This window comes from Centropristis striata, chromosome 3 (genome assembly GCF_030273125.1).
Source record: "Centropristis striata isolate RG_2023a ecotype Rhode Island chromosome 3, C.striata_1.0, whole genome shotgun sequence".
Taxonomy (NCBI): Eukaryota; Metazoa; Chordata; class Actinopteri; order Perciformes; family Serranidae; genus Centropristis; species Centropristis striata.
In genome coordinates, this window is record NC_081519.1 from 11,817,369 (window position 1) to 11,844,656 (window position 27,288).

The 27,288-nt window shown below is 43.3% G+C and overlaps 1 protein-coding gene across 2 annotated transcripts in view; it reads left to right on the forward strand.

Moving 5' to 3' along the window:
* Positions 1-27,288, forward strand: part of foxp4 (forkhead box P4) — a 244,184-nt gene that overhangs the window by 197,140 nt on the left and 19,756 nt on the right. For both annotated transcript variants that reach the window (XM_059328894.1, XM_059328895.1), the window contains 7 exons: positions 31-120; positions 11,627-11,749; positions 15,098-15,235; positions 19,232-19,370; positions 22,711-22,912; positions 23,412-23,510; positions 24,951-25,049. In XM_059328894.1, the coding sequence (XP_059184877.1) occupies positions 31-120; positions 11,627-11,749; positions 15,098-15,235; positions 19,232-19,370; positions 22,711-22,912; positions 23,412-23,510; positions 24,951-25,049 (890 nt within the window). The remainder of the gene's footprint in view (positions 1-30; positions 121-11,626; positions 11,750-15,097; positions 15,236-19,231; positions 19,371-22,710; positions 22,913-23,411; positions 23,511-24,950; positions 25,050-27,288) is intronic.

Sequence of the window (27,288 nt, forward strand, 5' to 3'; positions counted from 1 at the left end):
CATCTGATCATCTCTATTTCTCCCTCGTAGGCGCTCCAGGCAGCCAGACAGTTCCTCCTCCAGCAGGCCTCTGGACTTAACTCCCCTGGCAGCAACGAGGTCAAACAGAGCCCTGTGCAGGTCAGAGCACAGACGCACATACACACTCGTAGATGCACGCACAGATACACAACCCAAGTGTTGCTTTGTCAGAATCTGTATAATATTAAGCCCCTGGCTGCTGCAGCTCAGCCTTCACCAACTTGCCACGTCAACTACACAGTGTGATATAGACACATGCTTTTCTCTCCCTCTCTTTCTTTCTGTGTCTCCCTCTCTTTTTTGTGACCGTATGTGTGTGTGTATGTGTGTGTGTGTGTGAATGAGGTCTTTGTAGTGATTGGGTAGTGAGCTGTTTTCAGAGTTGAATTCCACAGTAAGCAGAGAGAGTGGGGTTAGCTGGAGTGCAGGATCCCCACTGAAAGACACTTGAGGAGGACACACACACGCACACACACATACTTACGGACAGCACACACACACACATTACTACTATCAGTGTACATTGATGAATATCACACATGACATTACTTCTGGCAGTTCTTTACAATTATGTGATGTGCAGAGTCCATGCAGAAGTGTGATTTGCAGCCATGTCTCATATCAATAAAAGTGGGGCCATGGGTCTACTTGAGCAGCAAGCAGTCTGGCCATTGCACTGCTCTTCTCATTAACGTGCCACATGATAAACAGGCAGCTGGACCATCACATCATGGGGAATGAAGAAAGAGATGGAAGGCAGAGAAAGATGGATGTGAGTTATAAGCAAGGATAAGGTCAGATTTCATTTGCAGCCTTACTGCAGACAGAAAGGTGCTTGCGAGGAAAAATAGAAAACTTTTCACATTTAAAGGTGATAAAAAAAGCATACAGCCATCTAGATAAAAGGCATTTCTGTGCGAGAGAGATATGCTGCAACATTTCCTTGCAAGTGATGAAACATAAAATAAATGCATCATGGAAGCATTTTCATTTGTTCTCATAAATATTTGGTATTGGCTCGGGTTTTCCAGGAAAACTCCTCTTGTGCAAAAAAAAACTGCCTTTTACATGTCCAGCAGCAGGAAGGGGGGTTTGTTTGAAATAAACAGAGGAAGAGCTGAGTGTTTAGTATAAACAGCAGTGGCCTCCGTGACAGAGCAGGAAAAAAAAAATTCAACTCCAACCCTGATTCCAAAAAAGTTGGGACGCTGTTTAAAACATAAATAAAACGGACAATTTCCTAATCCTTTGTGACATGTTGATGATCCTTTGACCATTCATTCAAATTCAAATGATAACCTCTTGTTTTGTATGCATTCTGTCTTTATTTGCATTTTACACAGTGTCCCAACTTTTTTTTTGGATCGAGGTAGTACAACTCAGTGAACAGAAAGACCTCAGACATCAGTAGAAAGACCAAAGAATAAGATTTTACAGCGTCGACTGCACAGTTTAATTGCCACGTGACCTCTGGGAAGTATAAAAATGCCACAGAATTAATGACTGCTTATTACTGAAGATGTCAGAAATGGAATAAAATGTAAAAAAGGGGGGGATCTTGCGGATTACACTTTAATCAAAACCCGAATTGGAATCAAAATCACTTTATTTACTTTGGATAAAAAAACTGGCAGTTGAAGAAATTACACGGTGACTTTTAACGGATAAGAGAATGAAATAGATACTTTTTCATATCAGATCTGTACTGTTGTAATATTCCAAAGATTAGAGCTGCATTTATACTGTGAATCAACACAAAACGGTGCACATGTGGCCTAAATTAATATTAATACATGTGTCACAGTAGCTGAGCCATTCACCCAAAGTGCGGTCTGCTCTGTATTTGGCTTGCCCTGTAATCTTATCAGAGCAACATGCATGGTTTAAATCCACATTGGCTGTCCATCCAAATGGGTCAGTTTGTGTCATCAGTCCCTCTTCCTGACCTGAGTCAAACACACGTCTGACACTGCTCTGCTTTGGTGTAGGATGGGGATTTAATTCAATGTTGCTTAAGAAATGTTTCCTTTCCTTGACTCAACTTTAAAAAAAACAACTAAACACATAGAGAGTGGTGAAGTAAGAGGGAAGTGAAAGTCAACGTGTAATGTAAATCTGTTGTTTGGCAATGAAGCGTAAGGAACTACTGTTGATTGTCTGTGAACGCTGACAAGAGATGAGCCTGTGACTGTCTTCTCACATGAATAGAGTCAAACGCAGGTTCAGTTGGCCTGTCTCAGCTCTTGTATTACCTTCTACAGCCTTCCCTCTCTCATCTCAAACACACACACACACACACACACACACACACACACTCCCTGCCTCCCCTCCTTTCTTCTCTCCATATCTGTCTTGTTTGTCTTGTTTGTTGGTGCCTGGCCTGGCTAGCCTCTCTGTACTCTCCAGGGCATCCACGCTACATCTCTGTTGTCTGAGCTGTCAGTTCACATGGCCCTACATCCCCTGCAAACACACACAGACACAAGGATTTACATTTGTGTGTGTGTTTGTACTTGGATCCTGGCAGTCAGACACAAACAACAAAGTGCAGAGCATTGTTTGTGTGAAGCAGCAGCAGCAGCGCTGAAGTTATTTACCAGGTGGCACACAGAAATCTCTTAATCACTGTCATTTTTCAGCCTTATGATCAGTGTTAAAATCGCAGCAACTGCACTCAGTCGCTGTAATTGAAGTAATCATCCGTCGGCCACAGACGGTGAGTGAGCGATTGGAGTGAGTGAAGCCAGACATTTAATCTGGTCATTTCTAAAGGTGGCAGTAAGCAACTGTACGGTGACACAGTGGTTCACATCAGGCACAAAATGGCCGTCCTCAGGTTGGTTCCTGCTGGGCTGCTCTCACACATGCAAATGAGCCTGAGCCAATAATGAGATCTTTAGGAGCTCGATAATTAGATTTTTCCCTTCTCTCTGAGGGAGAACGACAGAGGCAGACAGGGAGAGCGGGAAGACTTCTATTCGTGTCTTGACTTCTGTGGAGAAGACTTGGTCTGCGCTGACAAGCCCCCCCCCCCCCCCCTAAACCCCCTCCTCTCATGCCCCCCCACCCCTTCCCCATCATATTTCTCTTCTTTTCTTTATTTATAATAGAGGGGAGGATCTGAGCTGAGAGCAAAAGAAACTCTGAGATTATATCTGCTTTTTGATTGGTTGTTCAGAGATGGTCTCTGTGTTTGGCTGGCTGTGTGAGATGGTATCAATCCACTCTGTGCGTGTGTGTGTGTGTGTGTGCGTGCGTGTGTGTGTGTGTGTGTGTGTGTGTGTGTGTGCGCGTACGTGTGTGCGTGCGTCACTGTCATGTGTCACATTCAGGAGCAACTCGACAATAGCTCAAGTCTCTAGACAGCCAATTGCAGGAAAAATTGATTGTGTGCAACAAAATTGTAGCTACACTTGCTGAAAAGCACAATAATCACAATGGTGTGAGGGATTATTGGGAATTTGATGATTCAAAACTAAAGAGATGTTTTGATTTGATATTAGAAACAAATATTACACAGATAGAATAAGACTTCAAATGACACTCTGGGAATGGGAGAAAATTGCCATTTTGGATTGATATGTTACAAATTTTTACTTCTATCATCTGGTCACTGTTGTATTACATCTAATCGTGTTGACACCAAACGCAAAGTGAATTTTCGCCTTGCCTTACTCCGTGGGACCCTAACCCTTATTCACATGACATGCTGATGTAAACCCCCCTTTTCCCACCATCAACCATAGCCAAAATAATAATAAATTGCTTTGAACCTGGAAATCCCAGATACATCCTAAAACTAAATGCTGTCGTGTCTAGGTTCATAACACCATTTAGAGATATGCACAGCTTCAAGAACTTATACAGAGGCGCAAAAGGTCTGAATTCATGCTTTGGTCTGTCTGCAAGACAGGGAAGCAAACCACTTTTAAAATTCTTGTTTTCTGAAAAGAGTTCAAATTAATCAGAGCTATGCCACACTTCAAATGCTGATTGGCTTTGTAGAACCATGGGTGACCCAGTATGAGAGTGGTGTCGGTGCATACCACATTGGTGCAAGTGCACTGAGCAGAAAGTCTCTCCATCACCATCAAATAAAGCCATAAAATGCCCCCAAATTACATAAAAACAGTCAGATGAAAAGTCATGCACAACTAGATGAAAGATGACACAACCAGATGAAAAGTCATGCACAACTGGTTTGAATCATGTACTTGCTTAGAAAGTTGATGATAGTAACTCTACTGCTGATGTGCCCTTAAGCAAGGCCTTTGGCTAAACTAAAGAGCTTGGATTAGTTGTCAGTAATGTGGAAAAAGTCAGTCTTTCCTGAATGAGTGTGAAAAAGCCCATTCCTCTGTGAGATATTACACTTGAAAGATATCCATAGCCTCTGTGGTATTGGGATAATTTCTCTCTTTAGGTGTCTGTTTGTAGTAGGTATTGGACATAATTGGCCACAGTTACTGTAATTGGTCGTGGCACGCGTGCGACTGAGAGAATTGGTGGGCGCGCAGTTGGCAGACAGAGTGCCAATTGGCGGATTACCCAGCATGATGCGTAGCATGCCTCCATGACCTGCCACACGTTCTCTACAATGGACACACTTGGCACGTTCTCATACACTGGGTGGGCACAAGCAGACACATATACACCCACTTGGCAGACGCTCGCCTGGCACACTTAACACACTGCCACTTGGCATGCACACATACAGATTAGCGCACGTGCTTGGCTGTGGCCCATACGTATGTAATTGAATAGCGCGGTGTCCTGTTTTCATGTATTATTGAGGAGCTCGTTTAATTAGGAAAAAAATGAAAAGACTCATTAGAGATATGTTAATTAGATTGCCTCTCTGCTCTCTGGAGAGGGCTGGCACCAGCACAGTGGGATGGAGGAAGAGAGGGAGACACGCAGGCAGAAACTGAGTCATGTCAGTCTAAAAGCAGAGTTTATTTCAGTGAAATACTTTTCATCAATATTACAACCATAATTCACCATTTTTCTATATGTTGCTAAATAGTTTTCTGCCTTCCCCAGCTGCGTAATTTGAACTGCTGCAGATTTGTGGGAAAAAAAGTGAATATAAAGATTCTAAGGCAGAGTTCAAAGTCTTTTAACTAATCAACAAAAGTATGTGGAAAGATGAGTGTTTAGCCCCCCAGAGTCTGCGGTACTGAAGCGGTTCCTTCTCTCCTTCTCTTTTATTTCCTTTCAAAGTGTTTTTCCCAAAGCACTCCTTTTGTCCACTCAATGAAAGTGCTTAGTTGGCAGTTTCTCTTATTTGATGTGGAGGGAATTGGGGCTGCTTGTGTGTGTGTGTGTGTGTGTTGGGGGGTAGTATGGGGTCCTGACAGTTTGTGAAGGGTGTATGGGTGGAGGTTGAGCAGGCGCTGGAATGGGTTTGGCTCTGGGCAGAGGGATGGACAGACAGAGGGGAAGGCTGGAGAGGAGAGGTTTGGGTCTGGCCACTCAAGTGTGAAACTCTTATTTTGTGATTTGAAACATGAGTGAAATCAGTAATGAAATATGGTCGATAACGGCTTCTCACACTTCCCAATGAAATGCCCTGAGCGTGTGTGTGTCTGCGTGTGTGTGTTTCTGGAAATGTGTTGTCATTTTTATTCTGAAGCACTGGGGCGTTAGATGGAGGGAGGCGGCGGACGAGGGGAGAAGAAGAGAGGGAGAGGGGGAAGAGGAGGAGGATTTTCCACTTGAACTTGCTGGTCTTTCACTGTCTTTCGCCTCTCTGAAGTTTTTTTCTTTTTTATTCATTTGTCTGGACCCTGTCAGGGAGAGCTGAGTGTTATCCACATGCATGGTGTGTATGAGTATGTGTGAATTTTGTGAGCATTAAACAAGGCCCAAGTGATAGGCCAGCTGAGATCCCAACTCCCTGCTCCCAGCAGCCTGAATCCCTTCCCTCTGCTGTCCTCACACCTTTATCATTTCATCTTTTCATGCCTCCTTACATGTGTTCATTCACACGACCAGTCATCCATCCATCCTCTTTGTCCCCAATTCGGTTTGTTTTTAAAAAGATGCCAAAAGACAAACTTTTACACCTATGTGTTTTAAATAAAAACGGATATATATCTTTATGATCGAATATTTTATAAACATTTTGAGAAAACTACTTTATTGCTTTAGACTGTTTACCCCAAAATCAAATATACATATTTATTCTGTTACTTCTCAATCTTGATTGTGCGATATACTTCCATTATATTTAGAGATGGCAGACATCTGTATGGCCAATTCGGCCACTCACACACACAAAAAACAATCTAGATTGATAAATAGATGATTAAGGGGTTAAATGTCACTTTGAAAAAAAATATGCTTGCCAGCTGTGAGCAACTTGGCAAACAATTTGATAAATTGCTGTAGTAGCTCAGGAAAGAAAAGAATAAATGTGTCCAAAATGTAAAAAGCTTTTCATGAGGTAAGAAAGCAAAACCTCAAAAAATTAAAAATCACTCCACATGGCAGTTCATTGTTTTTACTGATAAAAATGCTATATAAAGCTTTAATGCAGAACTTGGTGTAGTTCACTAAAAAGCCAATACAAATACTGCAGTCTGCACTTGTGACTTGCCCAAAAATACAAAAACAAAACATACACACAAAGATTCAATAAAATTCAACCTCTTTTGGCACATTTCGGCTTTTTTTGGCACCAGCTTGCACACACATTGTTATAGACACAGACAGAAACATTACTCAGCAAAAAGTCTGAGGCGGTAAGATTCCTGTATCATCCCCAACCCCACCTGGCTTCGCTCATCAGTTCCCCCTGGAGTAATGTGGCCCCTGGCCCCGCTGCAGATTAGCTGGAGGAGGGGTACTCACCACACACAATGGGGCCCTTTTACTTCCAGTGGAGGCCTGGCCCTGAGCTCCAAACAACGCTCTCAGCACAGTGGGCGCTCCTTCTATTTCTCTTCTTCACTCAAATGCTTTTCTCCTTCACTTCTCTGTTTTTCTCTTTCTAGCCCCCTTGCTCCCCCCTCCTCAACCCCATCCACCCATCCACCCCATACTCTCCTCTCATTTCTTGGCATGATGAGCACAGACAGGCTGTTTACCTGGAGGGACTAAAAGAGCGTAAGGAGCGATAGTGATGATAGCTGGTGAATAAACAACCAAAAAGAAGGAGGGCAGTTCACCACAGACCATTAAAGCATTCTTTACACACCGAGACCCGCACATTGCTGACTGTATTTTTAAACGGGAGGCTCTCATTTACCCCCCAGCCTGCAGGCAGCTACAGTGGCAGAAGAGGGTCATGCAGTTGCCTTGTGCAAGAATAAGCACAAATTTCTCACATTTTCTACTACTGTTGCAAATGTGACAAACTTTTGCCACTGTCCAATCAGAGGAAGAGAAGTTTGTGGAGACAATTTATAAAAAATCTGAACAAAAGACTGGAAGACAGAGGCCAGTTATGGCTATCTAGGTGTGTGTGTGTGTGTGTGTGTGTGTGTGACAGGAAGAGAGGCAGGCGTCTCTTCCAGGGTGAGGTGGTAATGCTCAGTGACAAGGATAAACAGCGCTGGGGTTTGCTCCTACCAGGAGAGGGGGATGAGGAGGAGGAGGAAGAGGAGGAGGAGGGGAGGTCTGTGTCAGCCTCTCTCTCCTCCTCCTGCTTTCTCCTCTGTCATTTTTTCAATTATCCCTCTCTCCTGCGTGTCCCCATAGACCCAGAGGCAGGGCCCGCATCATTTAGACTGAGAGCCTGTTTAGATTCTGATTATAGCCTCCTTTCTTTTCACCACTCACTGCCATCACACACACACACACACACACACACACACACACACACTTCACACTGGCTGCATATTTTTGAGCCAGCATGAGGTGAATAACTGTAGCCGTAAACTGTTGAGGACACACTGGATGTTAATCTTTTAGAAATCGCGACATGGTTTGTGTGTTCCATCGTTTTAAAGCATATTTGCATTTGACATATGTTTTTTGTTCCATTTAAAGAGTTTTGAGCATGTTTCAATGATAATATCATGCATTGCGATTATTTCAACCAGGATAATCGAAAAAAAATGAAATTTTCATATTGCCCCATACCTATTCATTATGATTTTTTTTTTTAAACATTTTTTTAATACGTTAAGTAATGGTTGAGGATGCTGTGTTTTGGTTGTATTTTTTGTCCTCTCAATTATAAGGATGGTGAAATCCAAAGTTCACTCTAAATTAGAGAAGATGCAGTCATAAGACCAGCCCGTCTCTATATAAACACGATGCTTATTCCCCCAGCTGCATGCTGGTTTAATATCAGATAGCCCTCTTTCCTCTCTTTCTGAGGTTTCATCTGAAATGGAAAGTGGGGCTTTCCTCCTCGTTAGAATGAAAAGTCATCAAGGGAGGAGAGGAGAGAGGGATGGAGGCTCATTGAAATGCAAGTTACATCCCCCTTCTTTCTCTCTCTTTACTCCTCTGGGACTCCATGCCTTTCTCCTCCTTCTCCTTCCCATCTTTAGGGCTCTCCCTCGCTCCCTCTCTTCCTTTGTTAATCAGTTAAACTCCCTCTTCAAACAACCCCTCTAATTACTCCTCCACTCTCTGTAAACGACAAGGCTGTCTCTCGCTTCTCCTCTCCTCCCTCCTTCCCTCCCTCCCTACCCCCCAACTCCCTCTTTCCAAGACAGGGGTTGACCTCTGTCAGCCACCGACCCCTCAGGGGTGTTTGTGTGTGTGTGTGTGTGTGTGTGTGTGTGTGTGTGAGACGGATTCATTTGTTAATGATTGGAGCGACATCTTAGGTTTAATAATCCTACTTTTATTAGTGTTTTAACTTTTATATATAAAAACACCTGCTGTACAGGCTTGTATGTTGGCTCACCTGCATGTGTGTCTTCACTGTCACAACCACCGAAGCTTTAGGCCATATTTCTCCTTCCAAAAACCAGCTGGGTTGGATTGCTTTCTCTTTCCAGATGACTCTTCACACATATCTCTATTTTCCTTTCTTCCTCCCCACCTCCTTGCCTTCCTTCTTTCCATCCTTCCTTCCTTCCTACCACAGTGTGGATGGTGTCCTTCCTTCTCCCCTCTCTCTGCTCACCCCTCCATTCACTCCCCCCCCCCAGCTTCACCTCTCTCCCACTAATCTACCACGCATCTCTCTCTTTTAAATTAACATGCAACATGAAAAAAATGGGACGACAGCGGGGAAAAAAAATTAAATGCATTTAATAAATGGCTGACTTCAAATCGCCCGGCTTTTCAGACTCTCCCTATTCACAGTCCAATGAAAGGGGAGAAATCATTCACCGGGAGAGACAAAGCCGAATGAAAATATAATTCCGCATTGTGAAGCGCTTTTGTCCTGGCCCGTCAAATCGCTAATGGCGAGGCTTTTGTTTTGTGGCGGCGCTCTCAGGCTGGCGGTGTCGTATGGCGGTGGCAACGCGTGCCCCATAATCACCACGCTTTGTGATATTAGATTATAGGGGCAATTAATGGCGTCAAACCTTAACTACTCAGCATTCAGCCTGCCACACAGACATTCAGTCTTAAACACATGCGTAGGTCCACACGCATGTGCACACACACACATGCATTACAGTATATCAGCACTTCCACACATGGATGTGCGTTCGATTCTGGCGTCAGAGCGTCAGACAACACACAGAAAGGTGCTATAACTCCAGTAATTATTACGCCTGTGACTTGGAAATGTCAATGGCGGTGTGTATAAAATAGAATGTATGAGTTGTCAAGGAGGAAGAATGGGATGCACAAGAGCAATTAATTACAGCTTTTCATTTGGCAGCTTAGACTGACAAGGCCCAGCGGCGGGGGCAAGCTGGCATGACGCCAAGCGGCACCCATCACCGCCCCCACCTTGCTCAGCACACCCCGCCACCCCATCCCCTCTGCCTGTTCCTTTACCAACTGCCACAACACCACCCTTCCCCTGCCTCACCCCGCTCTGACTCTGTCTTTTCTTCTTCTTCTTCTCCCTCAGCTCAAACACGCACACTCTCGCGCTGCAGCTCATTCATCTACTATTCTCCATCCCCTCACGGTTACATGTGGCTGGGAGTGTGTTTAGTCAGGGAAGCCTGCTTTGATAAAGGCAGAGTGTGGGGGCCACTGACAGACACACAGGGAGAAAAAGAGACAGAGAAGGATGGAAGGAGGGAGGCAGGGAGGCAGGGAGGGGGGAGACAGAGGCCAGGTTGGAAAGAGGGTGTTAGTATTTATAGCCAATCTTGTTTACAAAGTCAAATCAGCTCTTTACAGATTTAATTTACCAGTGACAGCTTGTCTCCTCTTTTGCTCTCTAACACACAATCCCTTCTCCCATCACCCTCTCTACCTGCCATCCCCTCAGGTGGTGAGTAGACAGACTGCTCTGAAGAGAGCTCCGCACACACTGGCACTTGTGCATGCCCACACACACAAGCCCACACACAGACGCACACCGTTTGAGGGTGAGAGAGATTGATATTTCACCACGGAGTGAACACAGAGAAATGGGCAATTTCAGAGGTGATAACTCACCCTTGTATTTCTCTGTAAAACAGCCATCCCCTCTTAACAGACAGCATTATTTGTATTGCGAAGGCAGTATATGTTATTGATGTGTAGGCAGGGAAGGAAGGCTCGGCCTGTAAACAGAGAGAAAATATGAGCTCTCTGACTCGATCTCACTCTCTAAATATCTTCTAGTGACTGAACTGCTTTGTCTCTTTTATCCCACTTATTGTTTTCTCAAACCTTAATTCAGATAATAAATACAAAAGGTCTTTGTCAGCAGGATTGTCTGTGTGGTTTTTCAGATTTTCTGTCTGCATTAGTGCATGCACCAGTGTCTCGGTTTCTGATTTATGTGGTTAGTTTGTCTTCAGTTTTGCAGTGTTTGTCATCAGATTAGCAGCTCTGCCCATCTGCATGTGCATTAAGCGTGCTTGCACAACACATCTGGAAAAATCACCACATTTCTCTCTCAGTCCTCTCGCGGTCTCTCTCTCTCTCTCTCTCTCTCTCTCTCTCTCTCTCTGCCTGCCTGCAGCTCTATCTGATGAGATAGACATCTCATCAGATAGCCACTTTGTTGTTCCTTTCTTCTTAGTCAGCCTTGACTGTGTGGAAAAAGAATCGGAGGCAGTCCTAATCATGTGTTTATAAAAGCAGATAAGATTTTATATTTTATAGGGAGATCGCATATCTGTCCTTTTATCTGTCTGTTGTCACAGCAATTGCCAGTTTTTTGTTTCATTTTTTCTCGGTCTTGTGAAGGAAAGTGTCAACAATGTGTGTGTGCTGTGATGTGTCTGTCTATTTATCTTTGTCTGATGTTGCCAGCTTTTCTTCGCAGTGACTGACAACAGAGAAGAAGAGACAACACACCTCTCTAACTTTACCTGTCCGTACCAGCATGTTGCACAGCCTCCATTCACATTGTTTGTTTTTAGTTGAGCATTCAGTTGCAGGCACAGTCATGCTTAAAGCTCGCTGTGCCGGCTGGGCCTTTTCACACAAAGCTTAACCCATTGATTGAGTTGTCCTACTTTTTGCAAGCTAGTCTTTAAAAAGGTGTCTAAAAATGTATTTTTTGCTGTGCTGTCTTTAGGTTCCTGTGTCCATGGCTATGATGAGTCCACAGATGATCACTCCTCAGCAGATGCAACAGATCCTGTCCCCCCCTCAGCTCCAGGCCCTGCTGCAGCAACAGCAGGCTCTAATGCTACAGCAGGTAAAACACACACACAGACACACACACACACACACACACAGACGGTCCCAGGCCGGCATGCTCGGATGTGTCTGTTTTAGTAGGCGCTGACACATACTGGGCGTGATTGTGTCTTATTCAATGCTCGGAGATCTTTGAAGATAAATACACATCCACATATCCACTTATACACACATTGTCATTTCGAGTACCTCCTCTTTAGCATTGTTGCTAGGAGAAGGTGCAAGCTCTCGCCTGCAGGCACACATGTGCGCACGTACACACACTTCTCAGCATCGCACAGTGAATCACGGTGATTCAGGAGTGTGTGTTGATGCCCCGGCAGGTGAGAGAGGGGTTGCCATGTCGACACAAACCAATAAACACTTTTCATCTGCAACAGATCTGTCAAATACCCAGCCGCACCAACCTGTGACCTCTTACCCACACACGCCAAACACACACGCAACCTTGTAAAGGCTGTGAAGAGGACTATTAACGGAGTGGGGATAGAGAAGTAATTACGGCATAGGGGATGTCTAGAAAACACATACATACACACACGTATTAGAGGCCAGAGCAGACAGTGGATTTAATAAGGAGCGGTAGCTTTAGGCGAGTATAAATTGCAGTGGGAAGATCTGACAACATGTATCATAATGGAAATATGAAATGTGCTGGCTTTCTGGAAACAGTCATGCAGATGGCTAAGAACCTCTTCACCAGCTCTTTTTTTCTCTAACGAGGAAAAGGGAGATGGGGGAAAAGGGGGTTGATAATGCACACTCACTCACTCTCTCTCTCTCTCATACACACACACACACACACACGCACATGCACATGCACATTATACTCCCACTATTAAAACCACTGAGTTTAACATTGCTCTCCCACTTAATTAACCACAGTATGGACTTGCTCTTAGTGTATATCTGCAAATCAGGCACTTTTACACACACACACACACACACACACACACACACACACACACACATGCAGAACAATCAGGCAACATATCACTCACTGAAGCATTAAATTTCATATCCCCATGGCAATACAGCATTGTGTAAGAGTGTGTAAGTAAGGTTTATGGCTCACTGCTGCACAGCAGTTGTGTGTTTGTACCGGCACTCATTTGTGGATTTGCATGTGCGTGTGTGCGGTTTGTGTTTTAACCTTTAAGTTTCCTCTAACCTTTACTTATGCTACAGCTGCTCTGCCTTTCTTTCTTAGTGTGTTCACTAAAGTCAAGGTCATGGTAATAGGCTGGAGAGGTGAGTGCCTCACTTACACATACTCTTAATGCACAGAGCCACTGAATCAAATCATTAAAAAGACCTTAATTATCACTTAATTATTCCCTCAACTCACTACTCTCCAGCCAAGTGTGTGTGTGTTCCTGCATATGCATTTGTCTGTGTGATGAGGAGGCGATCAGGGCTAGTGACGCGGAAAAGAGAGATTAACTCGGCCTAAGGAGCGATAGAAGAGAGGAGAGACAGATGGAAAAGAAAGAGCAGCAAGACGGAATGAGTGCTGCATTTAAAATAAATTAAGGACGAGGGGGAACATCATTGTACAAAAGCACACTGAATCATGCAAAATTGAAGCTATGGCTGGGATAAGATTGAAACTGGAAATGTAAAACAGCAGGGCCATCACATTACGCAGACTGTGTGGCAGTGAGGATGAGCAGTGGTGTGTAGTCTGCTCACTGTAGGGTCAGAAGCATGAGAAACAGAAACAACTGCTGCGCTGTGAAGTCATTCTCTGCTGAAAAGCCTCTTTGAACATTTGACGCACCATGAAACAAAGACAAACTGCAGACGGACACATGTACAGGCTGTTCTCAAGAGGATAACCCCCCCACCACACACACACACACACACACACACACACACACACACACACTGTGGTCAGTGTGAGTTTTCCTGTCCGCCTTGCTCTCCTCTCAGCAAGATTAGAATCTTAATGGAGCTTCCTGAGTAAATTAGTGATTAGTAACTCAAACAAACAGACGAGCTGTGGCCAGTCAGTGGTTTATGCATGTGTGTGCATGTGTGTGTGTGTGTGTGTGTGTAAGTGCATGCATGCGTGTGTTTATATGCGAAACATAAATTAATGTTTGTTTCCAGAAATTAGCCTGCAATGCTAAATCCTCTATCTTTAAATGATTCCATTTCGCATTTACAGCCTTGTTCATTTTGGAGAACATGCTATTTAAAGGGACAGCTCACCCTGAAATCAAAAATACATCCTCTTATTTATCAATTTAGAACATTTTGACCCAGTTATTTAAGATAATCCATGATATGCACAGATTTATTAGATTTATGAAGCAATTATATTAAAAATATTTAATTAAAAATTGCTTTTGAGTTTTTCAAGTGAAGTGAAACAAGTTGTCATGTTGTCCAAAATGTAAAGAAAACAAAATGCAATAATTTGCTAGTCCTTTGGGACATACATAAAATTGAAAACCTTACAAAGACAACATATTTAATGTTCAAACTGAAACTTTTGTTTTTGTAAATACACACTTCTGAATTTGATGCTTTCTGTTTTTATTTATATCATACACAGCATTCCAACTTTTTTGGATTTGACGTTTTAGTTAAAAAGCACTACATGTAAGAGGGAGAATATGTACGATTTTGGGGATGAACTGTTCCTTTAAGTGTAGAAAACTTAGTCGATCACACACACACACACACAAACACGCGCGCGCACACACACACACACAGTCCCAGCAGGTGTTTTATGACAGCAGTACTGTAAATACAGTGAGCTGGCTTAAAGTATTTCACAGGAGAATATCTCCATGTGCATTTTTCCCTGTGGGCTTAAAACGGTCTTGTTCAGTCATGCCAAGTGTGTGTGTTGATGCAGTGTGTGTGTGTGTGTGTGTGTGTGTGTTCAGGTGTATATCTGCCCGTCTGCATTGTGCCACAGTCAGATCTTTATGTACAGTGTTTGAGCTCTTTGTGAACAAGCAGGGTCGCCGTTATACAGTGCATTAGCTCTTACATACAGTCACCTTACAACACCACCCGAAACACCATAATAGCTCCATAACATTATTCTCCAGCCTTCTTTGTCAGATCTGTTTTTGCTTGTTGCGTGTGGTTTGTCAATAAACCGCACGCAGCCACAACAATAAAATGTGGCCTTCACAGAGAGGAATGGAAAGCAACTGCATTCCTTGAGACTCCCATTCAAGTTGCTGCGTCTGACTACAGCGAGCCGTTTCACCGTTAGACTGCGGTACCGTTGAGGTTGATACAAAGTGTGTTGTGACTCAATTGCCTCATATTTCTCCATCTCTTCTTCCCCCTCACCCCGCCTCCCCCTTTCTGTGTCCTTCTCCAGTTACAGGAGTATTACAAAAAGCAGCAGGAGCAGTTGCATCTTCAGCTTCTGACTCAGCAGCAGCAGCAGCAGCAGCAACAGCAGCAGCAGCAGCAACAGCAACAGCAGCAGCAGGCCGGGAAGCAAGCAGCAAAAGAGGTGAACTTCGCCAAGTACACACTCACTCAGCTCAAGCACACTCTGAAGTACACAAGTACCCCTTAAACGCAGTAGAAGTGGTTGACATGGGAGTCAGCTGGAGGAAAAAATCACATGGAGGAGCTAATGTATAGGATATACAGTATATGCCTCTTCTCATCCTCCGATTCTCTGGTTTATTGTTGTTTGTACAAGCTTCTCTCAATACAAGGATTAGTGAATATGGATTTTTATTTCTTCCAGCAGCATGCCTTGTCAAGGCAGCAAAGGAGTGCTGTGCTAAGCCATATGCTGCTCTGCCAAAGTATTCATTTGCATGCCTTCAGCTCTAAGCCTGAGGTGAAATCTCTCTGTAGGAGGGGTTTGCCACTCTTTTAATTGTCAATTAACCCCGCCAGCATTAGGAACCTCCCTTGCTCTCCTTTCTCTCTCTCACACACATACACATATACACATAAACACACACAGTGTACCAGTTTTAACCACAGCTGTGGTACAGTAGGATATCAGAGGATCAACTAGGATCACATTATGGCACGACAAAGAGGATCTCAATCGATCAGACACGAACTGTCATAACATGCGCGTACAATAGTGTGTGTGTGGACTGAGATATTTTTACATGACTGCTCATTCACTAAAACTACCAGCGACCACGCAGGAGGCAGACTCAGGGAGAGGGGCCTCATGAGACTTTTCTGATAAACGCATGAGGAGACACATCCTAGATTTCTCCTCCTCTTCCTCATCTCCCCCTGTCCCAGTGGGCCGATCGCCCCCCTCCTTCCCGCCCCGCCCCACAAACTCCTCGCCGACAGCGGTCAACCAACTCGACCGTGACCAAAGCAAACCAGTTGTGGTTGACTTGCATGTTGAGAGGGTGTCTGAATCGCTTTCCCTTTCTCCCTCCTCTCCGCTGCTGTCCCAGTTTTCAGGTTTGTTGTCCTGTAACAACGAGACAAGTGCAAACACCGGTCACACGGCTACACATACATGCAGAGAGGGAGAGGCTTGATGCGTGACGGTTCACCACACAAACACATACACTTGAGGGAATATGCCTCCCCACAGAGCTGCATACAGCTGATATGACTAAGGCCATTTCCAGTAGTCAGTGCTTTTCAGGTGCCGCAAGCCATCAATCAAAACCAAAAACACCTCTTTAGTCGACTCTCGTATCTCTCCTGGTCAAGCAGGTGCTGTCAAATATCGGGGGGGTTGTGTTCCATTTATGTAACACTTCTACTGTTATACATGGGGAGATTATCAGCAATCAGTCAATAATATTGTCTCTTACCCTATAAATTGCAACTGGTCAGAGTAGTGTGAGGCAGACCAGGTGTGGAGTTTTTAAAATAACTTCAGAATCCAGCAGGCCTTGAACACACCCCGAAACAAGAGAACAGGAAGAAACAAAGAAGGCAGAGGAGTAAGGAGGGAGGATAAAACTGTGTGTTTGTGCTTGAGTGGCTGTGACTTTTTGCCCTTTTCTCTCTTTTCTGCAATTCCTCTTCACTTTCTTGTCTGCGTGGAAGTGATGCATTGAAGGAAAGAGTATGTATGTGTATGTTGGTGTAGTGTTTGTGTGTGTGTCGCCGGTGCATTTGGGACTGGTCAGGAGTCAGCTTAATGAAGTGACTCTGACCATCACAAGAGATGTGTGCATCCCATTGTGTGTGTGTGTCTGTGTGTGTGTGTGTGTCTGTGTGTGTGTGTGTGTGTGTGTGTGTGTGTGTGTGCATCTGTGTGACTGGCAGGCTCAGACAGTGTGTGATGTGCTCATAAATCACATTGACAGCCTGTTACTGCGCTAGCTTTGGCCACTCAGCCACAGCTAATGTAAACAGAACACAGGCACACACACACACACACACACACACACACACACACACACACACACACACACACACACACACACACAATGTGTGTTTTAAAGAACCATAGCCATATCTCAGGAGGGAATGAGAGACAGAGGGGGGAGTGGAAGAAATAAAATGGACAGACAAGTAGGAAAGGGGGGGCAGGAGGGCTGGAAAGAAAGGGGGAAAGAGGGAACAGTTCAGTCAGGACATTGTGATCATGATGGAACGTTTATTACAACAAATGAGAATTTCAAGTTCTCCTCAAAGAACCGAATCATGTAAGCATGACGCAGATATTTCTCTGTGACCACAATACCCCTACCTATGACAAAGTTTGCACTGACCAGAGAGCACACAAAAAGTCTGTGCACCCTGAACAATCATTTCTCAGTGAGCCTAGAGCTGTATTTTGGATTTATTCCTCATTCCTAAGAATCCTTTGAATCACTTTAGTCAAATGGGCCCAGATTTCCAGCAAAAAGCAAATTTGCATTTTTTTTCCTTTACAAGAATGGCACTCGAAGAGCTCAGACCTCCACCAAGACCAATGGTGCATTCACATGCTCCTTGGATGGTCCCTTTTCCTGAGTTGAGAAGCCATTCTTCTGATTTTGCTGTATTCATGAGCTTTAAGTTGTAATATGGAAACGACATGAACGCTACAAAGAAAATGTGCTGTACATTAATTGGTGTTTCCAGTATTTACACGACAGCAAAGAGCAAAGGAAACTGATTAGGTGAGCCGTGAAATATGATCAGGAACAGATTTTTTTTTTTCAATTATTCTAACATAATTGCAGTACAAATGCCATATATTTCAGTGTTAACAGAAATAAGAAATTGTCAGTGTTTCTGCCTTGTGATTCAATTCCACTACAAAATGTAATGGGTTCTTGGCTTGTACTACACCCTTCCAATAAGTTTTATTAAAAATCAAGCCAGTACATTTTCTATAATCGTGCTGACAGACAAACAGACGAACAAACAAATAAATTGAACTGAAAATATAACCTCCTTGTTAAAATAAAGTAGCATGAAAACTTGTAGCTGATACCACATTCCATTGAACGGTGCACAGGACAAAAAATGTGTTTTCCCCCTTTCCACTCTTCTCTGTTTTTCTTTTGTAAAAAATAGTTGTTTGCTTACTCCTCTACACCCCCCCACACACCCCTAACTGCCTCCTCCCACACACAAACACACTGCCATCACATTTCTTCTCCCCAGGCACCAAGTCTGAAAGGAAGTGACCTATCTGCCCTTCCTGTGAGATCCTCTCTGTTCAAAGAGTTCCAGGCTGCCACTCACACACACATGCACACAGTGAGCAGTTCCTCAAGTTGTATTTATTTATTTTTCCTCTCCACTAGTTATCTGTGAAAGATAAAGTCCATATCTCATGGGGGTTGGTCGGGGGGGACTTCAAACAGCGCAGTACAGGCCAGGTTCGCCCCAGACTGGGAGGGCAGGAAAGGGGACATTTATCACCGTAACACACACCGACATTATCGCCACGCGCCATGTAGTCTCTCCCACACTCCCTCCAGCCTCCCTCTTTCTCTTCATCCTCAGGGTCCTCACAGCTTGGCTTCAGGCTTTTCTCCCTTTTAATACAGGACTTTTATTTATTTTATATGGTGTTAGTTGACTTTATACTTGAATTTGTTGAGACTGAATGATGTAATGGGACAAACAGAGCAATTCAAATCATAATAACAGAACAGGGAAGGGCTTCTTTTTAGATATAAAATAAAACAAGAAAGCAACTGTCTAAAAATGGCTTTTAGTTCAAAACTGCCATTAAAAAATGTGACACTTTTATAGAATTTGATTCTTTGTTTGTTGAGTTTGTTGTGGGTGCAAGCACATTTCTCCAGGCCTGCACTGATTCAGTACACTTTTTGTGGTTTAACAATTGGTGAAGATATTTGGAATAATGTAAGGACACAGCTAAACCAACAAATTATTTTTTAGACATGTTAGAGAGGAGAAGTTATGTTTGATACATTTTAAAAGATACAGTAAAAGAAAGAAAACTGTAAAAAAACAAACTCTGGGTATATATATCACATGGAAGTAATACATAACTTGATAACCTTTTCTCCCCTCTGTCTCTGTGTCTCGTTGCCCACAGCAGTTAGGAAGTAAGCAGTTGGCCTTTCAGCAGCAGCTGATCCAGATGCAGCAGCTTCAGCAGCAGCACATCCTCAACCTCCAGAGACAAGGCCTGGTCCCACTGCAGCCCACCGCCGCCATGCAGTCTCTGCAGCAAGGTACGTGCACACATTCATATGGACAGCCCTAACCATACAACACTCACTCACACAAACAACAACATGCATGCACACATGGTTATAACTGAACAAACACACACAGGCCTGTGCCCAATGCCGCATGTGAAGCCTGTTAAGTTAATCAGCCTATAAAAGATAAAAGGAAACCTGATTGGTGGGTTTGTGGAAGGTACTCATTTGGATAATAGGTAAAATATGCCACTAAGCCCCCTGCTTGGAGGTGTGTGCAAGTCCTTGCGCGAGTGTGTGTGTGTGCTTGAGATTAGCCAGACACAAGAACATCATCGTTTTGCTATTGCTGTGGCCACTGGATTTTGATTTTTTTTCCTATATGTAACTTCTCCCACAGTCCCTTCAGTTTGTCAGCATGGTTTTAGAGCAATAAATGTTGACTGTTGACTGGCTCGCCCTTCGTTAATATATGTGGGTGTGTGTGTGTGTCTGCCCACTTTTGTTAGCACACAATAATGTCTCACACATGCACGCACACAGTCCCTCACACACATAGAATGCTTTAGGGGCTCTAAAGTGGCCGTAACATTGCTAAAGCGCTGACTGAGTTGACCAAACAGACCAGTTTCCTTCCCCCCTTCCGTCTGATCTCTCTCTTTCTGTCACGTGCACTCACACACACAAGCACACAAAGTCTCACAGTTGCTCTATAGTCTGACAAAAACAAGATTAACCTCAGTCAAATTGATTTAATGTCTAAAAAGTTCATTTCAAATAAGCTTAATACAATGCCTGAGAATTGCACATAAACTTTAGTGCGATTTGTGCGTGTGTGTTATTGTGCCAGGGGGGAGGGTGTGTGTGTGTGTGTGTGTGTGTGTGTGTCCAACCGGAGGGTAAGTGGAATTACCAGTTTACAGAGAGACTGAAAACAAACAAGTAGATGCAAATTGAAAGCAAATAAAAAGACAGATGCCACGGTTTTGGATCCAAGACTTATTTTTCAGACAGTTGCAAAAGATTTGGCTTCAGCATCTCCTTCTCTTTCTCACTCTCTCCCTCCGTATCACAGTGGAATTTCCCTGCAGTGTGAAAGAGCCGGTCCATTGTGACGGCTCAGCCAGGCGTGAGCCAGAGCATTCCTCTGACCAGCCATGCCACACAAACACACAAACACACATGCATAAACACTCGCACCTACACACACAACTGCACACACTATTGCCCCGCCTCAAAAGGGCCGTTGTGTCCGGTGGGTAGCTGGTGGTGGGGTGACACGAGGGGGGGTCCCACTGTGGTTTTTGTTTATATCTCCTGCTGCAGTAAGATGGAGGCACTTTGATATCTCATAACTAATGACTAATGACGACACTAAAACTTACTTTAATGAGAATTAAACCGTTTTTTTTCTAAGCACAGACCAATTATTGAGGTTGTTTAAACACTTAAATGCTGCTCTCGTACAAAAAAAACATTAGATTTGACTTCATACTGTTAGACCGTACATTCTCAGTAACTTAAAGCTGCTTCCAAGCATGTCTCATGTCTACTGACATTGGAAACACGAGCCTAACAGCCAGATGTGGGTGTGTACATTATAGCAGTTAGCAAAAGCACTCTCATTCTCGCAAACACTTTGTTTCTGTCAACAATAGCAGGGGGGAATGTGAGATTACCTGAATGCACACAAAACCAGGATTTTTTTTTTGTTTGCTTTCATCTCTGCTGTTTACAGTTTAAGTTTGCATGCTTTGCACTTGTCATTAAACTACCCTACATACACCAGTATCCAGATTTTTTTTTCTCTCCAAATTGGCATTTTTCTCCTGTATTTTGTATTGAATTGATGTGGTATGAGTCAGAAGAGGAAACACTTTATCTAACAATCCCTTAACTGCTTTACACTTTCACTCTCTGGGTGTGTCCACAGATTGGTGAGGTTTCTTGGATAATACACACACACACACACACGTACAGAAATCTATGCGCACACCGCCTCATTCCTCCAGAGTGAGAACTTTTGTTTTGGCGGGACCACAGAAGAATGCAGACAAAGCAGACATAATATTTGGATTGCTGCGAGGTCTGTGTATGTGCAGATGTGTGTGTGTGTGTGTGTGTGTGTGTGTGTGTGTGTGTGTGTGTGTGTGTGTGTGTGTGTGTGTGTGTGTGTGTGTGTGTGTGTGTGTGTGTGTGCGGCTGCATGCGTGCGTGCATACATGCATGGTAAGATCCACTGGAGTAGGCTGTGGCATTTTAGGCGTCTCTCTCACTGTGAAATTGGAGCAGAAATAACAAAGCTGCGACTAGAAAGAACTCAAAGTGTGCACCCACCCTGTTCAGACAAAAAGTGGTAGTGACAGGAGCAGTGGTGCTGGTGGACAGTAGCAATTGCCAACAGAGATTAGGAAATAGTTGAGGAATAGTTTATATCTGGAAAGATAACAAAAACATGCAAAAATTAACCTCTTGTCTGTTTAAGTTCGTCCTATTTTCCTCTCTTAACCACTCCCAGGAGACTGGAATAGCTGCATGTGTGTTTTATGAGGATTATAATAGTAAGTTGCAGCATTCTGTGACTTCATTTTATTTACAGTGTGTCTGTATGTGGCTGATATTGTCTCATTGGACTTGTTATTAACCACATTTCTTCTTGTTTGAATTAGCTCATTAACCTTCTGAACCCAAAGCAGTCACATTTTACCCACTGCGGCCTTGCATTTCACTGCAATAAAGAGAAAAGCAAGGCCAGGTCCTGCACCTCTATAGAAAAAGCACAATCATTTCTAGAAGTCCTTTGCACAGTATAACACAGTCATAATGAATAAATCATAACAACAAAAAAAAGACGAGTTTAAGTACTTTTATTACAATCTTTGCTTAAAACATCCTTTGTCCTTTGTCCCTTTGTCTGTGTAAACAGCCTGCAGTTTAGTTGAAGGTTCACTGAATTTTTGCCACAAGACTGTTGGGCTCAACTGAGTCAATCATGGCTTCCTGGTTAGGCTGAGGAGCACAGGATCTGGTTTGTGCAAATTGTGAAGTTTTGGCAAAAACCCAAAACATAGAAAAGAGTGATTTTAATCACTATTATAAGCTTCAAATTGGTTACTTTTACTGACCAAATATTGTCACACATGACTTCACTGTCAGAATATGAAAATCCTATTTTTATGATTCCTGGCTATGATACATTGTGTGATTTTGCCTTTTTTTAAAGAAGAAAACAATCCTTTCAAACATGCTGGCAAGTCGTGGTGTGAGGGTTAACTTTACTTTAATATTCTCAAATTGCATAAGCACTGAACTTGTGGAATTGATCCACTGAGTATGTTTACCAAGTTAACTGTGATCTCTTTCTCTACAGCGATGTGTCCGTCAGACCTCCAACAGCTGTGGAAGGATGTGTCGGGGGTGCAGAGCAGTGAGGAGGCCCTGAAACAGGCCGAGGGCCTGGACTTGAGCACCAACAGCTCCAATTCTACCTCAGCCTTCCCCAAAGCTGCCAGCGCTCACATGCCACTGCACAGCCTGGTCAATGGACAGAGCCACACCCCAAAGAGAGACAGGTACAGTAAAGTACAGTGTGCAGAAATACTTCAGATATCCCCATTGTGATCTTCCTCTGTGTGACCTGCTGTCTTTCTAATTCTCACACTCTTGCGACGTAATTTTCAGAGTTTTAACTTTGACTTTTAGCTGTTCCTTCATACCTACGCACGTAAACACAAAACATGCACATGCAGCATATCACACATCACTAAGGTGTAAACTTCTCGCAGCTCATTTGACAGGAGGTGTGTTGGGTTCAGTATGTTCTGCCAGAGTGCTGTCAACCACATGCAAGTATAGTATAGAGGAGATGAGAGGACGGCAATTGCAGGCCATCTGGTAGAAAATGCAGTCGCCTATATTTGTAGATCTGAATTTCCTGTTGACATAAATTGCCTGTTACCGTCTTTACATATTGGGGATGTATGTGCTAGAAGTGCTTGTACCGGACGTACTGTATGAGGGCTGTGTTGTCCCATGGCTTTGTTGGCTCATGGGCTTGTCTTCATCTTTAAGAGCCAGACTGTTTGAGTGGATATCCTCCTTCACCAAGTCAGACAACGGAGATGACCATGTCCCCCTTTACTCCAAAGGCGGCCAACCCCCCAGCAGCCAGTGAGTACGCAAAAACATTCACACAAACATGAGTGGACAAGACGAAGACAGAAAGACACACTTCTAGAGGGGGTGGTCTGCAGTTTCCTTTAGCACTGATTCACTCTTTGCTCCAGGGGCATTGCTGACCCTGAACTGAGCTCATTTTGTAGGGGGGTCAGGGTGCAAGTATCAATCAAAAGAGCTTCTATTAGATGATCAAATATGTGACACAGCACAGCTAGCTACAGTGTGCAATTGGTAGCCACACAGAGCTGCTTTTAGTAGACATGAAGAGGGTAGCATTAGTGTTAGCCTGCTAAGCTAATGCATGGCTGATGTGGAGGAGAATGTGGTTGCCAACAGTTTGTCATGTCTGCTGTCTGAGCTGCTTCTGAGTTGACTCAACCACAGCCAGCACACACACATACACACACACACACACACGTTCAGACACATACACACACGCACACAAGCTCCAACCTCAGCCAGCACATATGATCAGGAAGAGGCGAAAAAGCAAAGAGGAGAGGGAGAGAGACATGTTTCCATCTGCGAGACAAATGGTTTTTGTTAGACAACCTTCTGATGTTGATTTGGGAGAATCCCCATCCCAGTCCCCACACACACGTGCACACACACATACACACTCATGTAAATATATGTGGAGACAGCAGTCGCCGGCGAAGGTCCAGGTCTGAACCACATCTGCTACTGGACCTGCCACACACACACACACACACACACACACACACACACACACACACAAATACATGCACGGACACAGTTATTTTACCCGGAGCCCAAACCAAACCTGGCCCAGTCTTTCATCGCCACACACACACGTACAAATACACAAACGCTCATAAATATGCACAGATGCTCACACAAAAACACACACGTGCACGGTCACCACAAAAGAACAACCAGCACATGACGGCAGCCGCCGCCAATCAGTCATGGCTGGTTGGTCCTGTGCCGACTCTGTGTCAACTCCTGAAACATAAGAACACACACCAACACTAACAGACACACACGTACAACACATACGCCAAGGACAGAAAGACAGGTCATGGACTTAAGAATGTGCCTCTGAGGTTGCTGGACCGATTCCCTTATTTGCCTGGCTTCTGTAACTGACCCCACTCTGCTCTATCCTCCTCTCTCTGCACTTGGCTTCGTGAACTGTACAAACTAATGACTGTTAACCAGACTCAGATGGCTGTATTGATGCTTCTGCTGTTGCAGTTATGCGTGTGTGTGTGTGTGTGTGTGTGTGTGTGTGTGTGTGTGTGTGTGTGTGTGTGTGTGTGTGTTTGTGTGTGAGTGTGGCATATTAGGGTTTTGCTTCTTATCCTGTGAAAGTTATTGCTTTTATTTTATGTACATAACAGCAAATGAAAAATCCAGCATCTGTTTTACCAACTCGCTCTTTTTGTGTGTCTCTCTTCCCCTCCACAGTCATGAGGAGCACGCCGGCTCCCATCCTCTCTACGGCCATGGGGAATGCAAGTGGCCTGGCTGTGAAGCACTGTGTGAGGACATGGGACAGTTCATCAAGTAAGTTGTCAACTGCCCAAAAAAATGAAATGTAATATAAAGGTTGGGGTTACAAAGAGAAATACTGCACTACACAGTGAAAATCTTTTTAAAGTGTTGATGTTGTCAGCAATTTTTTTTTTTAGTCTTCATCCTGTTTAAAGTTTAGTTGACTCAGAGTCTTGGCATCTTAGTCTTATCTTAATCAAAGAAAACTATAACTATTTTAGCATAATCTAAGTAATTGAAAACTGTTGACATTTGTCTTTTTTAGTCATCACATTATATTAAGCCTTTGGAGTCTGTGGCCATTCTGTTGGTTTTGGACTCCTTTTCATTCGGCCTGTATAAACCACTTAAAAAGTGTTTACCCTGTCACGTTGGTATCATTGGGTATCAACCCTAACCCTAACCCCCCCCCAAAAAAAATCTCAATAAAATTAAAAAAAACACACAAAATCACACAGAAAACACACAAAAAATTACAAAAAACACATAAAACACACAAAAATTTGCAAAAAACACACACAAAATTTACAAAAACACACAACAAAATTACAAAAAAACACGAAAAAAAACCCCACATAAAAACCCACAATAAACCTTAAACACAAAAGATTGCATTAAAAATGCATTGAAATGCTGAATGCACACGGCAAAATTCAAAAAATCTCTTCAAAAACTTCAGTAAAATCATGTTAAAATCTTTGCTGAAAAAGAGTTGATGCGATAATGGGACATGGAAACTTCTAGAAAAGCCAGAACTTTAGAGGGAAGCTGACAGCAGGGCTCTCCGGCGCTTTCATGGACTCCAGAGGGTTAAAGATTTCAGTCGATCAAGTTTAGCCAAAACCAATAATTGTGTCATTTTAGTCAAACTTATTTCACTTATCGTATCATTATCTGATGAAAAACACAGGTTAAATGATTAAGAATGCAGCTTTGCAGAAAGTGTCTGGTCTAGTGGTTTGATCGTATCAATTTAACGAACACATCGAGTTTCTCCGAGTCCTCCTGGCTGTGCTTATATTGTGCTGCCGGTGTAGTCCTGATATGGATCGTGCAGCTCAGTAAACGGAACTCCTGCAGTCTTTAATAGTTCACTGCCTCTTTTATAAAGAGAAATAAAGAGAGATTTTCGTTGTGTGTTTCTACATCTTAGTCTCATGTTGATATAGTCACAGTTGGTTTATAATAACCTTGTTGCTGTCTCGTCATCATCTCATCATTAAAAAAAGGTGATAGTTAAACAAATTTAGCAAGGAAATTAACACTTAACATATACAGTATAAGTGCTTGATATTTGAACTAAAGGAGGCTACTTTGAGTTCATGCATATGGTGTTAATGTAATACTGCAGTTGGAAAAAGAACACAGAGTAAAGATAAATAAGTTTCAACATCACACCTGTTGAAGTGTTTGTTTTCAGCTTTAAGAGCTCTTGGATGCATCTATAATTATATTGAAGAGGGGTTAAAACAGTTCCACACATTGACAGCTCCTAGGCTATGTCCTATCTTACAATGTTAACCAAAGTAAAAAAACATATTCATGCATTTGTCCAGTGATTGGGATCCGCCCCAAAATTGTGTTGGCTTTTCCTTGGTGCATCCTACACTGTTCCAATAAGTTTAATGAAAATCAGGCCAGTAGTTTTTCTGTAATCCTGCTGACAAACAGACAAACTGGGCTTATAATAAAAATAAAAAAAAAGATGAAGCAGAGTGTCAGTCATGTACATCACTGGTGTTTTAAATTGGCTCACTAATTCATCAGTTGCAATCTGTTACATCACATTTGCTCTGAGGCACTTCACACACACACACACACACACAGGTACACACAGACTCAACATGTGTGACAATTCTCTGTTTTCGAGGAATTCTTTGAGCTTGTCTTCCTCTGTATTTTCGAGTTAGTATTTGTCACCGAGTCTTTCCTTCACTTGTGTTTTTGTTTTATTGTCTGTGTGTTTGTAATTTGTCTGTTTTTCCTCTAACGGGTCAGACAAGTTGTTTCTTTGTCTAAATAGAAAATTACTCCTAATTAGCTCATCCACATGCACATCTTTTTGTTTCCACAACAAACGTGAAGCCATCAAACAAACTTCTCTCCCATTCATTCCCCCTTTTGCTTCCATCATGTTATTTGCCAGTTTGGAGTCACTGGGGGATGTCGAAGCAGTCGCTGGCCTTGACATTCTGCTACCTCCTCCCCTGTCACACACACAGTACAGCGGACTTCCCCGTGGCACTACAGC